Source organism: Capra hircus, chromosome 7, assembly GCF_001704415.2.
Source record: "Capra hircus breed San Clemente chromosome 7, ASM170441v1, whole genome shotgun sequence".
In the NCBI taxonomy this organism is placed as follows: domain Eukaryota; kingdom Metazoa; phylum Chordata; class Mammalia; order Artiodactyla; family Bovidae; genus Capra; species Capra hircus.
Window position 1 is genome coordinate 87,807,396 of NC_030814.1, and position 17,514 is coordinate 87,824,909.

Below are 17,514 nucleotides of genomic sequence, written 5' to 3' on the forward strand. Positions count from 1 at the left end.
ACACAATGCTCACTGCTAGGGACTTAATTATATACTGCAGCAGTTTTCAAACTATTTGATCTCAAAAACCTCTTCATGCTCTTAAAAACTGTTTAGAATCCCAAAGGCATTTTTTGTTTATGTGACATATATTTACCAGTATTTTCCCATATTGGAAATAAAAAGAGAAAACTTAAGTATTTATAAATTTATTTAAATATAACAATATATCCATTATAAGCTAATATAAGTAACATATTTTTATGGAAACAAATTTGGAAGATGTAGGAATCTGAAGAGAAATGCAAAGGAGACATATTTTAACATATGTACATATATAGATGTGGGCTTCTCTGGTGGCTCAGTGGTAAAGAACCTGCCTGCCAATGCAGGAAACATGGGATTGATCCCTGGGTTGGGAAGATCTCCTAGAAAAGGAAATGGTTAACTCACTCCAGTGTTCTTGCCTCGGAAACCCCATGGACAGAGACGCCTGAGGGCTACAGTCCATGGGGACACAAAGAGACAAACATGACCAAGTGACTGAGCACACACATACATATGTAAGTCTAAACTTTTGAAATAAGAATGTATCCACGTACTGGACAGTTACATTTTCAGTAAGAGTTGAGGTAGGACCAGAAGGTTGTACTGTCTAGTATGGAAGAAGAATGTATTTCAATTTTTTGCTTTATTCATCTTATTTTCCTATCCCTCCGCAACAGGTTCTAGAGCTTTCAGTACTCATAACTACCAAAGTTGCAATCCATCAAGGTCCTTGATACTCCTAAAAGAACTGAAATGTTAATCACATTTACCAATTGTTCATTCTTCAAACCCAGTTGGCCTAACTTATTTACTATTGCAAACCACCATTTATCAGTCAACAAAACTGGTGGCTCAGACGGTAAAGAATCTGCCTGCAATACAGGAAACCTGAGTTCAATCCCTGGGTCAGGAAGATCCCTTAGGGAAGGGAATGGCAATCCACTCCAGTATTCTTGCCTAGAGAATCCCATGAACAGTCTCAGTGACTAACACTTTCACTTTTGGGGGCTTCCCAGGTGACACTAGAGGTAAAGAATCCGCCTACCAGGCAAGAGACATAAGATATGTGGGTCTGATCCCTGCATCAGGAAGATCCCCTGGAGGAGGAAATGGCAACCCACTCCAGTATTCTTGCCTGGAGAATCCCATGGACAGAGGAGCCTAGTGGGCTACAGTCCATTGAGTCGCAAAGAGTCAGACGCCACTGAAAGTGACTTAGCACACATACAAAAGTAGTAGAGTACTGTGTGTACCAAGTACTAGACAAAAGAAGTGAATAAAACAGTTCTTTTCCTTGTAGAACTAAAAATCTAACAGGCGAAAGAGACATTTAACAAACAGCCAGACAAATTAGTATAGTTAAATATATATTTCAAATATGTCTAATAACAGTAATAATAATGATAGCAACTGCTAACTCATATAGCACCTAGTATTTATTCTAGGTATTATTCTGTTTTACATATATCTACTTTTATTCCTCACAATTCTATGAAGTAGGTACTAATACTAATCCCATTTTACAGATGAAGATGTTAAAGAGCAACGATGTTTATATAAACCTTCCAAGAAAGAACTTAAGTTAATCTAGGCAGATGAATGAAGTGACATTTAAACTGGGACTACAAAAAAGCATTGGAGTTAAACTGAAAGAAGAATGAGAAGGCAAGAAAGACATTCCACACTGAGGTAACTATGTATGTCCAGTCTCTTAATCAAAAAGCAATTTGCTAGAGGCAAGAAAGGGACAAACGTACATGAATTCCAAGACTAAAGCATGACTTCTGATGCTAGAAGGTTAATGTCTACCATGCCATGTCCCCTCACTAGACCATCATACAATGAAGTTGCTGCTGTTTAGTTTCAAAAAAATTACAACTTCAGAATAGGAAAGAGAAAAGATACTGTATAGCTGGGAAGTTGATGGGAGAAAGGGGGGGGGGGTGGGGGGTGGGGTGTGTGTGTGTGTGTGTGTGAGAGAGAGAGAGAGAGAGAGAGAGAGAGAGAGAGCACGCTGTTACGTATATATCTATGCACAATATCTTATCTTCTCTACAACAGGATAATGAAACTAAGTCAGAATTTACATACAGTATACCTTCCCCAATGTTCAATGTGTATCTGCATTATACATTAACCAGATTCCCTCAAGGTAGGAGGATGCAATCAACCTTTGAGAAAACAGTCCCTTTCTTCTGATGCCAGCACTATAATTTTTAAGATTATTATTTCTTTCTCATCTTGTACAGGGGATCACACTGACTAAAGGCTCATTCTATGCATTCATACCTGACTCTAAAAAAAAAAATCTCTGATGAAGTTTATTTATAATTTTAACTTGCCAATATGATACATGATTGTCTCAAAAATGTGTAAGAGCTGAGCAGCAGAACAATTCTCAAAATTTTTGAAAATCTGTCTCCCAGGTTAAAATCCCCAATTTGGCTCAAATAAAATTCTCTTTATTTCTTCTTGACTGTTAACTGAATTTTCATTGACACAAAGGAATCTAGGTCCCACTCTGTCTTTAACTACCCTTTTCCCCCTCTCCGTACACTGCTGGTAAGTAAAATCAGTTTTATTGGTTTACTATTGTTCTTCCAGTATTCTTTTTTCAAATATAAGCATATTCTTTTTCCTCTTCTCTTTCAGAAAAAGTGATTCAGTTCTGCCCTTGCTTCATTTTCCACTAATATCATAGAGAATCATTTCATCTGTCTTTAGAAATCTTCCTCATTCTTTCTGTTTTAAATACAGTTGCATAGTATTCCAGTGTGGAAATATACTATAGCTTATTTAACCAGGATTCTGTTAATGACATTGCCAATGGAACTGCTGGGTCAAAACATAAATACATAAAATTTTGGTAGATACTGCCAGATTATCCTCCATGGATATCATTTCATTTACTTTAACAGCAAGGTACTGTCACTTAATAATTGGGTTTTTCCCAATCTAAAAGAAAAGCACTAAAACCATGATACAGTTTTTCTTTTCATTTCCTTTACTATGACAAAGAGGAAGAATCTCATTGAACGTGGAAGGCCAACTGTACGTGAACTCCAGTTTTCTGAGCAGTTCCTCTGTCTTGATTTACAGGAATTCGTTATATAGAAACATTACCAGCTGGTCTTATATCCCATACAAGTATTTTCCCAGGGTATCATTTGTCTTTTAATTTTCCTTATGGTAGGCTTTTTCCTTTTTGGCTTGTTTGCCTTTACTCTGTTTTGTTCATCATCCAAGTTACTTCCTTTTCTATCAGGTTGTCAAATTTACAAGCCTTTTCCTTATGGCTTCTGCATTTTGAATAATAGTTAAAAGGTGTTTTCCACTACACAGATACATAGAAACTCATGTTTTCTTGGTAATGTTCGTTTTATTTTTTACATTTAAATGTCTGATACACTTGAGACATGAATCTAAGTTGATTTCTCTTATAACTGGCTAATTATCCCAATACCATTTATTAATCTTTACCCTACTGATTCAAGGATGTCTTTATCATATACTAAATTCCTACATGGATTTAATCTATCTGATCTTTTATTTCCATTAGTCTGTTGGCCTACTTATGCTCCAATAAAATACTGTTTTAATTATTGAGACTTTATAATGTATTTTTCAAATCTGATAGAATTAACTCAACCTTACAAGTCTTCTTTTTCAGTTTTCCAACCTATTATTGCTATTTTTTTTTTCCATTTGAACTTTAGAATCTGCTGCCTAGTTCCAGAAATGACCACCCACCAATAATATTAATAGTTAAGGTTGGTATTTTTATTGAGATACATTTTTTAAAAAGCACTTAGAACAGACAACGTTATAAACAAAAGTACATTACCGAGAAACATATTTTGCCTTTTGATTTGTTCAAGCTTTTATGTACTTCAGCAGACTTAAAGTTTTAAACATAAAGATTTTGTTAAGTTTATGAAAAGGAACTTTCAAAAATTGCTGTTTTAAATGGAGCCTTAGACTCCTTCATACTTCCAACTGGAAGTTATTTGCATATACTGAGTTCACTGATTTCTGTATATCAACACTGAAGAAGATTCAATAACCTAACCAAATCCTATGTTCTAAATCTGGAATCACAATTACGATTCTACTATTGGCACTTGTAGAATTTCAGTGTGCAACACTCTGACATGTTGAAATTTATATTCACCTTTCCAAAGATAATATGAGCCTGTGAATGTGAAGGCTGAAACATGAGTTACAATGCAACTTCACTGGCAGTATGTAAAAAAGCATTAGATTATTAACACAAAAACAATGTCCAGGATAAAGATAGCAGCATATGATCAAATCACACTTGATCCATCTGCCTACATCAGTGTTCAAAGAAACCACATCTCAATAAGTTTCACACTTCCAACTAGATGATGAATAAGGTCTGAGGATCAAATGTAAAAAAATAAAAATAAACTTTTACAAACATGTGAACTCTCTGGATTAAATCCACTGAATACCTGACTCATTTGTCACAGAATATAACAGAGCTGGAATGAATAAATGTTCTGAGAAAGTTATACATTAATAAAATTTTATTTCAGCATTTTAAGACAATAATCAGGAAGCTGCTGATGCCCAAACTATCTCATCATTATGCACAGACCCAAATGTCGTGTAAAAAGTTCAAAATTAGCATTTACATCACACTCTTTGCCTATACAGAACTCATAATTTAATGCTCTTTTTCCCAGTAGATGAAAAAAAAAACTCTTAAATTATTCCAACAGCTCACAATTGGGGGGGGGAGGGGAGACATGCTCTCTGTTGTTCAAAAGGAATATATAAAATCTTCATGAAAGTATTTATAGGATTTTGATAATAAACTTCCTAACTTATAACCTACTTGCAGGTCAGGAAGCAACAGTTAGAACTGGACATGGAACAACAGACTGGTTCCAAACAGGAAAAAAGAGTACATCAAGACTGTATATAGTCACCCTTCTTACTTAACTTATATGCAGAGTACATCATGAGAAACGCTGGGGTGGAAAAAGCACAAGCTGGAATCAAGATTGCCGGGAGAAATATCAATAACCTCAGATATGCAGATGACACCACCCTTATGGCAGAAAGTGAAGAGGAACTAAAAAGCCTCTTGATGAAAGTGAAAGAGGAGAGTGAAAAGTTGGCTTAAAGCTCAACATTCAGAAAACGAAGATCATGGCACCTGGTCCTATCACTTCATAGGAAACAGACGGGGAAAACAGTGGAAATAGTGTCAGACTTTGGGGGGGGGGGGCTCCAAAATCACTGCAGATGGTGACTGCAGCCATGAAATTAAAAGACATTTACTCTTTGGAAGGACAGTTATGACCAACCTAGATAGCATTTTAAAAAGCAGAGATATTACTTTGTCAACAAAGTTCCGTCTAGTCAAGGCTATGGTTTTTCCAGTGGTCATGTCTGGAGGATGTGAGAGTTGGACTGTGAAGAAAGCTGAGCACCGAAGAATTGATGCTTTTGAACTGCGGTGTTGGAGAAGACTCTTGGAGAGTCCCTTGGACTGCAAGGAGATCCAACTAGTCCATCCTAAAGGAGACTAGTCCTGGGTGTTCACTGGAAAGACTGATGTTGAAGCTGAAACTCCAATACTTTGGCCACCTCATGGGAACAGCTGACTCATTGGAAAAGACTCTGATGCTGGGAGGGATTGGGGGCAGGACAAAAAGGGGACGACAGAGGATGAGATGGCTGGATGGCATCACCGACTTGATGCACATGAGTTCGAGTCAACTCGGGGAGTTGGTGATGGACAGGGAGGCCTCGCGTGCTGTGATTCATGGGGTCTCAAAGAGTTGGACACGACTGAGTGACTGAACTGAACTTATAATTAAAGCTGATCAAAAATATGTACTGAATAATTAACACATGTGAGGCAGGGTACAGTTTAGGAAACGAAAGTGAATAACAGACAAACTTTTTACTTTTTTTTGCAATTTAAAACAAATACAGCTATGACACAGAAGTCTATGAAAGGCTATCAATATAAAAAAGGACCATGAGAATTCTGATGTAGGAGAAAAGATATATACCTGGAACAATCAGAAAGGATTCATAAAATTGTGATAAAATAAACCTGAAACAGGGTAGATCTTCATCTAGGTTGACAGCACATAAGATGAGGATATATAAAACAAATGAGACTGCAAGTACTCAAGGTTGTTTGATTTCCAGTCACTGATGAGCCTAGACAAAAGTTCAAAAAGAAGAAGCAGGCTTATAAGAAAATTTCAGAAGACTGAATGGATAGTATGAGATTAGAGCCAGTAGACAGACTGAGAAACACAGAGACTAAGAGACTCAGAGATAAGACCAAGAGATACTGAAGAGATACAAAGAGATACAAAGGAGAGACTGAGATGAGACACTGAGGAGAGCCTGAAAGACAGTGAGGCAGAGAAACTAAGAGACACAAACACACACTGAGAAGGACAAAAAAAAGAAAGACAGAGACACAAAAAGACAGGACATATATACAAGAAAGTAAAAGGATAATCACATATTTGGTGTTGGGTAATGAGACTTTGTGAAGACTTGCAGGGAAAGAAAAAGAGCTAACCAACAGAGGAGATAGAAGACTAATCAGACTAATGAAGCATCATCTCAGAAAAGGTGGACAGGAAGGGTTCAAGAAACACCATGAAAAGAAGATTCATAGCGATGTTTAAAACAGAAGGGAAGAATGCTACAGAAATACAATGAATAGCATTAATCAAGAGAAACAGTAAAGAGGTCATATCCTGCAATTCAATGGAACATCATCAAGAAGCACACAAAAAATTTCAATAAATATTTGCTAAAGAAATAATGAAGAGAGTATTAATTAATCAATCATTGTCAACCTGTCAAGTCTTAGCCAAGTTCTGCTGAACTATTAGCATTCTAAATACAAAGATGGCTTCCTTATCACATTTGCAGCTAGATTTAGATTTCAACCGTCTGCTTGACCAGCTACAACTTTGACTCTTAGGCATCTCAGTTCAGTTCAGTTCAGTTCAGTTCAGTTCAGTCACTTAGTTGCGTCCAACTCTTTGCGACCCCATGAACTGCAGCACGCCAGGCCTCCCTGTCCATCACCAACTCCCGGAGTCGACCCAAACCCACGTCCATTGAGTCGGTGATGCCATCCAACCATCTCATCCTCTGTCACCCCCTTCTCCTTCTGCCCTCAATCTTTTCCAGCATCAGGGTCTTTTCAAATGAGTCAGCTCTTCACATCAGGTGGCCAAAGTATTGGAGTTTCAGCTTCAATATCAGTCCTTCTAATGAACACCCAGGACTGATCTCCTTTAGGATGGACTGGCTGGATTTCCTTGCAGTTCAAGGGATTCTCAAGAGTCTTCTGCAACACCACAGTTCAAAAGCATCAATTCTTTGGTGCTCAGCTTTCTTTATAGTCCAACTCTCATATCCATACATGACCACTGGAAAAACCACAGCCTTGACTAGACGGACCTTTGTTGACAAACTAATGTCTCTGCTTTTTAATATGCTGCCTAGGTTGGTCGTAACTTTCCTTCCAAGGAGTACGCGTCTTTTAATTTCATGGCTGCAATCACCATCTGCAGTCATTTTGGAGCCCAGAAAAATAGTCAGCTACTATTTCCACCGTTTCCCCATCTATCTCCCATGAAGTGACGGGACCGGATGCCATGATCTTCGTTTTCTGAATGTTGAGCTTTAAGCCAACTTTTTCACTCTCCTCTTTCACTTTCATCAAGAGATTCTTCAGTTCTTCTTCACTTTCTGCCATAAGGGTGGTGTCACCTGCATACCTGAGGTTATTGATATTTCTCCCGGCAATCTTGATTCCAGCTTGTGCTTCCTCCAGCCTAGCATTTCTCATGACGTACTCTGCATAGAAGTTAAATAAGCAGGGTGACAATATACAGCCTTGATATACTCCTTTTCCTATTTGGAACCACTCTGTTGTTCCGTGTACAGTTCTAACTCTTGCTTTCTGACCTGCATACAGGTTTCTCAACAGGCAGGTCAGGTGGTCTGGTATTTCCATCTCTTTCAGAATTTTCTACAGTGTATTGTGATCCACACAGTCAAAGCCTTTGGCTCCCACTACTCAGCTATTCAACCATTTTGGTTGAATTCACCAAACACTTCCTTCTCCCTCACTCCTCCCACAACCAACATGGTGGTGTTTTTCAGTATATTTAAAAAACTGACATATAAGTGAGAACAGAATCATATTCCATTCAGATGTATGGCATAATGATGATGCGGTGGTTGTATGCATTATGAAAAGACCTCTACAGTAAGTCTAGCTAATAGCTCCAGAGACGACATACAGATAGCCAACAAGTACATGAGAAGAGGCTCAACATCACTCATTATCAGAGAAATGCAAATCAAAACCACAATGAGGGACCATCTCACGCCAGTCAGAATGGCTGCTATCAAAAAGTCTACAAACAATAAATGCTGGAGAGGGTGTAGAGAAAAGTGAACCCTCTTACACTGTTGAGAATGCAAACTAGCACAGACACTATGGAGAACACGTGGAGATTCCTTAAAAAAATGGAAAAAGAAATGCCATACGACCCAGCAATCCCACTGCTGGGCATACACACCGAGGAAACCAGAACTGAGAGAGACATATGTACCCCAGTGTTCATCACAGCACTGTTTACAACAGCTAGCACATGGAAGCAATCTAGATGTCCATCAGAAGACGAATGGATAACAAAGTTGTGGTACATACACACATGGCTAAGCAGTCAGTTCTAATGAGGTGGATGAAATGGGAGCCTATTATATAGAGTGAAGTAAATCAGAAAGAAAAACACCAGTATATTAACGCATATATATTTTCAAATTTAAAAAGATGGTAATGACGACCCTATATGCAAGGCAGCAAAAGAGACACAGGTGTAAAGAACAGACTTTCGGACTCTGTGGGAGAAGGCGAGGGTGGGAAGATTGGAGAGAACAGCACTGAAACAGGTACATCACCATATGTGAAACAGACTGCCAGTCCAAGTCTGATGCATGAAACAGGGCACTCACAGCCTGTGCACTGGCACAACCCAGAGGGATGGGGTGGGGAGGGAGGTGGGAGGGGGCTTCAGGATGGGGGGACACATGTACACCCATGGCTGATTCATGTCAATGTATGGCAAAAACCACCACAATACTGTAAAGTAATTAGCTCCAATTAAAATTAATTAAAAAATGTAAGTCTAGTTAACATCCATCATTATGCATAGTTATGAAAATTTTTCCTGTTATGTGACCTTTTACATTTTAGCAACTTTCAAATATACACTATAGTGTCATTACCTACAGTGATCACAATGTACATGTCATGTATAGCCCCATGACTTATTTTTTTTAATAACTGGAAATCTGTACATTTTGATGCCCCTTCACTCATTTTCCCCACTCCCCACACCCTGTCTCTTGCAACAACCTATTTGTTCTCTGTATCTGTTTTTTTTTTTTTTTACGTTCTACCTATAAGTGAGATCATACAGAATTGCCTTTCTGCATCTGACTCCTTTCACTTAGCATAATGGCCTCAAGGTCTATCCAAGTTAACAAAAAGAGCAAGGCTTCCTTTTTTTTTTTGGCTGAATTATATTCATTCATCCATTAGTGGGTGCTTAAGCTTCACCCATGTTGGCTATTATAAATAATGGTGCAATAAACATGAGAGTGCAATGCACGTATCTTTTCAGGTTAGTGTTCTTATTTTCTTCTGATAAATACAGAAGCATAACTGCTGAACCACGTGGCAGTTCTATTTTCAATTTTCTAAGGGATCTCCTCATTGTTTTCAATTGTGGCTACACCAATTTCCATGCCCACAAATAGTATACAGGGGTTCCCTTTTCTCCACACCCTCGTCAACATTTGTCATTTCTTGTCTTTTTGGTAATAGTCATCCGACAAGATGATACATCACTGTGGTTTTCATTTGTATTTCCCTGATTATTAGATGCTGAGCACCTTTTCATGTATCTGCTGGTCAACACTATGCCTTCTTCGGAAACTGTCCATTCAGATCTTCAGCTCACTTTTTAATTACACTGTTTGTTTTCTGCTACTGAGTTACATGAATTCTTCATATATATTTGATATTAACCCCTTATCTGATATATGATTTATAAATATTTTCTCCCATTTGGTACATTGCCTTTTCATTTTGTTGATGGTTTCTGCTGTGTGGAAGCGTTATAGTTTGATGTAGTCTCATTTGTTAATTTTTACTTTTGTCATCTTCGTTATCAGTCTCATATCCAAAAAAAAAAAATCACACCAAAGACAATGTCAAGGAGTTTACTGCTTGTTTTACTCTAGGGGTTTTATGGTTTTAGGTCTTATATTTAACTCTTTAACCCATTTTGAGTTAGCTTTTGTGTACAGTATTAGAGAGCAATCTAGTTTCATTTTTTTGCATGTGGCTGTCCAGTTTTCCAGCATCATTTATTGAAGAGACCATCCTATCCCACTGTATAGGTCTTGGCTCCTTTGCTGTAAGTTAATTGACCACATATGTGTGAATCTATTTCTCGACTCTCTATCAAAGTGAGTTTTTGGAACATGAACCAGATCCCTACAATGGTTTCCCTCTGCACAGGATATAATCTAAACTTCTAGCTCAAAGACCTATAAGGCCCTAAATACTCTGGCTCCTATTCTACCTTGCTCCAATTTCATCTCTCAACAAAGTTACATACTACTTTACTATCATTCCAGCCAGACTGGTCTTGTTTTACATCCTTCAATTCACTAAAGTCACTCTATAAAATGCATTTGCTGATTCTGCTAAAAGGAATACTCATCTCCTATACCATGCCTTTAATTTCTTCAGATCCCACGTTGAATGTCACTTCCTCACTGAGACCTTCCTTAATACTCCTACACCCAAACTGATAAGAAATAGGTTCCTTCCTGTGGAATCTCATAAGAATTCTGTATGTTTCTCTCACAGTTGTTGTTATTGTTGTCGTTTAGTCTCTCAGTTGTGTCCGATCCTTGGTGAACCCATGGCCAAGGACCCCACACAGCACGCCAGGCCTCCCTATTCTTCACCATCTCCCACAGTTTGTCCAAGTTCATGTCCATCGCATCAGTGATGCCATACAACCATCTCATTCTCTGCTGCTCTCTTCTCCTTTTGCCTGCAATCATTCCCAGCATCAGGGACTTTTCCAATGAGTCGGCTGTTCTCATCAGATGACCCAAATATTGGCGCTTCAGCATCAGTCCTTCCAATGAGTATACAGGGTTGATTTCCCTTTGGAATTATTTATTTGTTCAATCTTTATCTCTGTAAGAATGTCTAATTGCAGGCAACAAGAGAGGTAGGGACATAAATCTCCAAGTGCCTAATGCTTTATAGATACTTAGTTATATGCACAACTAAATAATACTTTAAGAAAATGTTGCCATTTTATTTGTCAGACTGAAAAAAAAAATTCAGGTAACAGCTAAGAAATCTAAACAAATCACAATCTCCAGAAAACTAAATGTGTTACTGATCAGAGGAACATCATAAAACCTGACAATCAAAATAACTCAAAAATTACCAAGTACTTATTATATGCCACTTAAATAGACCATGAAGATGTTACTATAAATAAGACAATAGACTGCATGCAATAAATCAGATTTTTATAAGAACACAAAACCTCAAGTACAAACTCCCAAGTAGCTGTATGCCTATTAAAAAATAACTCTTTGTCTATTATAAGTCAATTCTATTGGTAGAAAAATCTTTCTCAAAGTATTCTGCTTTGAGTTGTTTACTGAAATATTAGTGAAAATTGTCAATTTAGGGGAGGAGAGAAAAGACAGTTCCAGGCTTCCACTTCCAGATTACAGATCCAGGAGATGGGACAGTCCTTATGCTTGAAATGGCAACAGAAGTAGCAATAGCAAAATGACAGCCATCACTTGCATTTACTTGGATGACTAAGCGAATGGCCATGTACTCCTGCTAAACTAGTCATAAAATATTTCAAAATATGATAGTCAAAGTCAACCGAATAGACATTCTTGCTACTGCTGTATAGAACGGGAAAATATGATGGACTAGGGCCTAAGATTTAACTTGCTTTGTACCTTCAGACAAATAATGTCTGGTCACACTTTCCACAGCTATATAAGATGGGAGATTTATACAGGTCCTCTTTAAGAATCCCTGTAGCTCTGGTCATACCTCACAATACAAGTATATAAGTCAATGTCAAACTAAAATTTTCTCTGGTACTAGACCAATCAATGCAAATAAGGCAAATATTTTTTCCTTTAAAAATTCTCAAAATCAGTGCTCTAAATTTTAATAACATGCTAAAGATGTTTTATATTGACAGATAAAAAGTACCATAATTGAAATCTGACTCACTCTTTCTTGAATTAGAATATTTGGCATTAAACATGAACCAAACCAATAACAATGCTCACCGATACTGATATGTCCTCATTTTTTCTCTTAACACTGGAGTCAAACAAGACATTTCTCCCTCGTCTTTCACAGTCTTGATATACAATCAGTCGAATCTGGCTTGGATCAAATTCTGGCAAAGGCCAACTTTAAAGAAAAATAAAGATTCATTAGAATTACTTTAATAAATGTTCCACATAAACACCTGGAAATAAAAACCTATATAATGAAACCCTAAGTTGTAGTACTGCTGCTCAAGGTAATACAGAGGATCTTTATAGAAAATACTACCATTTAGTTTAGGGCTGAAAATTTACACAACTATGGCACTTTAGGTTAAAAAGAAAGAACAGTTGTGGCAAGTATCATTCAGTGTATATAAAATATAGTTATCCCACATGAATCTAAATATAGCTAATAAAAATATGTAAAAACATTTACTATAATGAAAATATATACTTATTTCATGGCATGGACTCAGATGGCACGAGATTAATAATCCTTATTTTTAAATACTTTTGTTACTGTTTTTTTAATATGGAAATGAAAAAAACAGATCCAGTTTTCAGTTTAAATAACAAAAGCTAATTACTTATAAAACAAAAACATGTAAAAAGGTGGTGAACATCCAAATGGGATAGAAATTCCTCATATATATTTGATACGAGTGAAAACAGCATAATCTTTTTGAAGAATAGGTTTTAAAATATATACACTAATTAGACAACATCTAGTAAAAATGAAGTTGACCCAACAATTCTATTCCAGAAAAGTATGCCATTATACAAGAATGTTCAGAGCAGCACTGTTCATAATAGTTGAAAACTGCAAACTATTCATATACTTACCAACAGAATGGGTAAATATTCATACTATGAAACGCTACACATCAAACATAATGAATGAATCTCAGTTGCAGGCAAAAACACCGATAGACCATGAGCAAAAGAAATTAAAACAATTACACACATACACACAGTAGTGTATTTTGTCATTTATAGAAAGATTCAAATCAAGTAAAGCTTTGTCAAGTAATGCACATTTAGTTTTTTAAACTATCAGGAAAACAAAAGAAATGATGGCTTCAAAAGCTTGGAGAGTGGTTATAGCTCAGAGTTAGGTGAGGGTGGTGAGATTTCACCAGGAAGGGACATACCATGGGGACTGGGGCACTGATGATGTTCTATTTTTGACCAGATAATGTTTACACAGATACGGTACCAAAAAGAAAAAAGAAAAATGCCACTGCATTTGTTCTGTGTACTTTTATACAGGCATTGTATTTCACAACTTAAAAAACTAATGGAATGAGTGAGATGAGGAGGGGAAAAGAGAGGAAGCAATGAACTGTATGACAGAGATACTAATCTCGTAAACTGCATGCACCACAACTTACGGGACAGCTGCTGAGAAAGGAGAGAACTGTCCTTCCAGGAGCTGCCTGTTGTTGGTTAGGCCAAGTGCTCAATTCCTCACAGTCACGGCTTTTGATTACATTCCTTCATTTCCTTAAGAGAATCTTAACCCTAATCCTAGTACTTCCCTGGTGGCTCAGTGGTAAACAATTCACCTGCCAATGCAGGTTCAATCCCTGAGTTAGGAAGATCCCCGAGAAAAGGAAATGGCAACCCACTCCAGTATTCCTGCCTGAGAAATTCCCCATGGACAGAGGAGCCTGTCCATGGGCTTACAGTCCATGGGGTCGCAAAAAAGTCGGACACAACCTAGCAACTGAACAACAACAGCAACTCTAACCCTGTCAATGAATGTTAAAAAAAAAAATCCATAACCGGCAACATAAAACATCTTCACCCCAATCTTGACAGAAAATATAATTTTAGTTTTCTTCTATTTAATCCTTAGCAAATGTCTATGAGTTGATGAAAAACTTATCCCGGACAATCAAACTAAACCAGGGATTCATCCTTAGATCACAATGATTTGCATCCCGCTGAACAGCTTTTATTGAACTATGCTTTGATGTTATGCAAAGGAAACCATAAAAGGACAGACTGATAGAGAAAATCAGGAGGGTAGTCTCAAGGAAACTAAGACAGAGGAACACTTAAGAGAGGAAGAAGAAATATCATGGCTGTTACTAAAAAGTACCCACTAGTTTTAGAAACAAGTCACTGGTGACCATGATAAAGACACTTCTAAGTACAGGGGTCAGACTGCAGAGATTTGAGGACCGAATGAGGGTAGAGAAAATAGAGATTTTATGATAAATGTCAAAGAAAATGAAAAAGAAAAGGAATCATGAACTAGAAGACAGCTATTTTGTTATTAAAAAGGACACATGAACATGTTTACATATTGATGACAAAAGTGTGAAGTGGATGGGAGAGGCAGACTGACAAAGTAAGGTGTCTACGGAAATGGATGAGGATAGAATATAGAGTACAGATGAAAGAACTACCTCCGAAGAAAGGATAATCACTGCGCTAGGACAAGAAGAAAAGATGGACACAGATAAAGGAAGATTCATAGATATGAGGGTAAGAATGGGGGAGTTCATATCTAGAAGCCCTGTATACTTTCTAAAGCAGGTGAAGGAAAATAAAGGACGGGTTGTAAAATGTGGGGACAGTAGACAGCAAAAGAGAGCAGTCTTTGTAGCAAAAGAAAATATGCTGACTGGGAAACATAAGATTTCTTGGCAATTATGAAAGTCTACCTGAGACTGAAGGCTACGAAAATATACCAGTCACAAACTACACAGTTGGGTCATTTTCTCCAGCAATCATTCACATTCATGTGCTTGGATATGGATCAGACTGAGATAAACTGCAATCAGGGGACATGGGTTCAATCCCTGGTCAGGGAAATAAGATCCCACTTGCTGTGGAGCAACTAAGCCCTTGCACCACAACCACTGAGCTGGTGTGCTCCTGCCCTCCACAGCTAGAGAGCCGGCATGCTGGAACTACACATTTTAAATGGATGCATTTTACAGTACGTAAAATTTACTTCAATAATAATAAAAACAAGTTAGAATGCTTTGCTCCTTTTCTTATCTAAGTATTTGTATTCTTCCAGTGAGTACATGGATTAAACTATCATATTCCACAACCTAAAAAAATAAAACGGAAACTTCCTTTGAAAAGTTTAAAGGTATGCCCATCAACTGATGAATGAACAAACAAAATGTTATACCTATACAATGGAATATTACTTGGCTATAAAAAGCTGCAATATGGCTGACTCTAAACATTAAGCCAAATGAAAGAAACCAGACACAAAAGGCCATACACCATAAAATTCCATTTATTCCCTCTGACTTGTCCAGAGTAGTCAGATCCACTGTGGCAGAAAGTAAATTAGTGGTTTCCCAGGAAGGATGCCAGGGGAGAAGGGAGATGACTGCAATGTATAAGGAGGTTTTTTTTTTAACTGAGGTATAGTTGATTTACAATATTTTACAAGTTTCAAGTGTACAACATACTGATTCACACTTTGTAGAGGTTATTCTCCATTTATAGTTTAAGATTCCTTGTGCTGTACAATATTCCCTTGTAGCTCACTTACTTTATATGCAGTAGTCTGTACCTCTTAACTCCCTACTCCTCATCTTGCCCCTCTCCTTTCCCCACTGGTAACCACTAGATTGTTCTCTGTATCTGTGAGTTTGTCTCTTTTTGTTATATTCAGTGGTATATTTTATTTTTTACATTCCATATATAAATGATATCATATAATATTTGTCTTTCTCTCTCTGACTTCATAAGCATGTGGAGTGATGAAATGTTCTGGAATTTGATAGCCAGTGATAGCTGGATAACTGCTTGACTATACTAAAAAACCCACAGGATTGTACATGGTTAAAAGGTAAATTTTACAGTGCATGAAATTTATCTCAACAATAATAAAGAGTAAGAATGCTTTCTCCTGAACTTACCTAAGCATTTGTAACTTAAAATGTTCTCCATTAACTCAAAAAAGACTACACAAAAGCTTAAATTCTAAAGCTTCTAGAAACACAGAGTATCTATACAATCAAGGGGTGCAAAGAATTCTCATACAAGTGACAAAAGTTATTATGCATAAAAAATTTAATAAATTGGAGTTCATTAAAATTTAAAACCAGCAAATTAAAAGGCAAAGTTTTTTTAGAAAGGCTAGTCATAAACTGGAAGAAAATATTTGCTATATAAATGACAAAGAACTCGTACATAGCCTATACAAAGAACTCCCATAAAGCAGTTAAGATGAACCATTTGTCCAATTTTAAAATGGGTGAAAGGCTTGGGCATTTCAGATAAGGAGTATATGAATGATGAAGGAACAAAGCACGTGGAAAGGATGCTAACAAGATTAACTATCAGATAAATGCATATGAAAACACTTCCACAAAAGACCAGTAACATTTGTTGTTGGTAAAAATATGAGGCATGTGGAATCTTTCACATTGCTGGCATGAGTATAAAAGGGTATAACCATTTTAGAAAAAATTTTGGCGCTATAACCAAGCAATTCTTTTCAAAGATATTTACCCAGTAGAAATGAGAACATACGTTCAAAGAAAAAGTTTTTGCAGCTTTATTCCTAATGGCAAAAAAACTGGGAACACCACAATGACCATCGATGTGAAAATGGATAAACAAGCTGTGGTACATTCTCATACTGAAATACTGCGCAGAAATAACAAGGAATGAACTACTTACTAGTCATAACATAGATGAACTCTGAAACAACGCTGGGTGAAAAAAATTTAAGACACAGAAGCATACATATTGGTAATCCCATTTATATGTAGTTATAGACCAGGTAAAACTAATCTATGGTGATAGAAATCAGAGCAGTGCTTGGCCAGGGGCAGGATGGAAGGGAATGGGCTAGAAGGGTTTTTGGACTGACTGATATGTTCTATATATTTACTGGGGTTGTAGCTAAACAGATGCATACATTTTTCAAAATTAATCAAATTATACACTTAAAATGTGTGCTTTTTACATAAACTGTACCTCAATCTTTAAAAAGGAGGATTATGGGGGAAAACCACTATACATATAGTGTATATGCTGAAGTTAAAGCTCCAATACTTTGGTCACCTGATGTAAACAGCT

The 17,514-nt window shown here is 37.0% G+C and overlaps 1 protein-coding gene across 2 annotated transcripts in view; it reads right to left on the reverse strand.

The window, feature by feature from the left end:
• Nucleotides 1-17,514, reverse strand: part of FNIP1 (folliculin interacting protein 1) — a 122,559-nt gene that overhangs the window by 61,548 nt on the left and 43,497 nt on the right. For both annotated transcript variants that reach the window (XM_018050722.1, XM_018050723.1), the window contains exon 2: nt 12,469-12,595. In XM_018050722.1, coding sequence (XP_017906211.1) covers nt 12,469-12,595 — 127 coding nt within the window. The remainder of the gene's footprint in view (nt 1-12,468; nt 12,596-17,514) is intronic.